Source organism: Penaeus monodon, chromosome 20, assembly GCF_015228065.2.
Source record: "Penaeus monodon isolate SGIC_2016 chromosome 20, NSTDA_Pmon_1, whole genome shotgun sequence".
NCBI classification, from domain to species: domain Eukaryota; kingdom Metazoa; phylum Arthropoda; class Malacostraca; order Decapoda; family Penaeidae; genus Penaeus; species Penaeus monodon.
The window spans coordinates 6,613,867-6,614,970 of record NC_051405.1 but is presented as its reverse complement, the minus strand read 5'-3'; the positions used below and the strand labels follow the sequence as shown (position 1 = coordinate 6,614,970).

The following is a 1,104-nucleotide window of genomic DNA, read 5'->3' as shown; positions in this document are numbered from 1 at the left end:
TAATGTACACGTGCAGTCACACAGATACAAGACGTAAGTTTTACAATTGTGCGTGGTATATGGATATTCATAAAAGCCCACAGATATTCCAGTTCAAAGTATGCACCCATTTGTAAAGACGATGGGAATGGACAAGAAATGGATAGTCTTTCTATTCCAGTTGTTATGCAATTGCAACAACTTTTTCAACAATGAATCAGCGAAGCCAAACCGTTGACGAGACCTCCCACCCCCCACCCCCTCCGGCTTCCGATGTTCCACGCCCTTTCTTAATTATGCAAATTTGAATCAGTTCAGAGATTCGCATTTTTGGGTCTTTGGAAACATACAGTGACATTCCTCGTGCTCCCCGGACCCAATCCTTCACGCACACTCGATGTCTATGTGGACACAAGTACACTGGAACACAGCCTTACTTACATATGTAGCTACACATTCGAGATCACCAGCAACTTTTGAATCATTTTTTTTTCTTGTAAATTGAACAAAAACGGGTCAAGCTCTTGAAATTGCTTTTTAGCATCATAGTGTACAAAGTCCACCTCACTTTCATACGATAACCAACATACCCTCATACTGATGTATAAATAACCTCTATGTACAAAATTGAAACTGACTAACGCACGAATCGCAGCCGTTCTGCGATTTGATTAACGCTTTGTAGGAACGCCCTCGCACCATGGAACACTATATATTGTGCTGCCACCATGCCAGGGCTTCTAAGAGGTCCTGCTCCTCACGCCCGTAGCACCGCCCTTCCACGCTCTCCGTCTTGACGACTGCAGGAACCACACCCAAGGGCAGCGGCGAGGACGTGGGCGGAGAAAATTTGTCGGAGAAGAAGGAGTGGCTGTGCGAGGGACTGCCCTCGGACTCGGACGGGGAAGCCCGCAGGAAGGCGCCTCCTGCTCCGTCGTACCTGCGGGGAAGAAGGAGGCGGGTAAGGCTCTTGCGGGGCGTGAGTCACCCCGTCGCCTGGCAGGGAGCGCATTGATCCAAAAGGCAAATATCACTCGATCGCTTAATTATGCAGATCTAGCACTTGACCAGCAAAGCATGTAACAAACTTGCCAGATAAATAAATTATCTTACGACAAAACAGAA

The 1,104-nt window shown here is 47.3% G+C and overlaps 1 protein-coding gene across 1 annotated transcript in view; it reads right to left on the bottom strand.

Moving 5' to 3' along the window:
* Nucleotides 1-6: 6 nt before the first annotated feature.
* LOC119586042 overlaps nucleotides 7-1,104 on the bottom strand; it is a gene marked incomplete in the record, with an annotated part of 11,688 nt that continues 10,590 nt past the window's right edge. Inside the window, 1 exon segment of the mRNA XM_037934746.1 lies at nucleotides 7-919. Within this exon segment, the coding sequence (XP_037790674.1) occupies nucleotides 688-919 (232 nt within the window).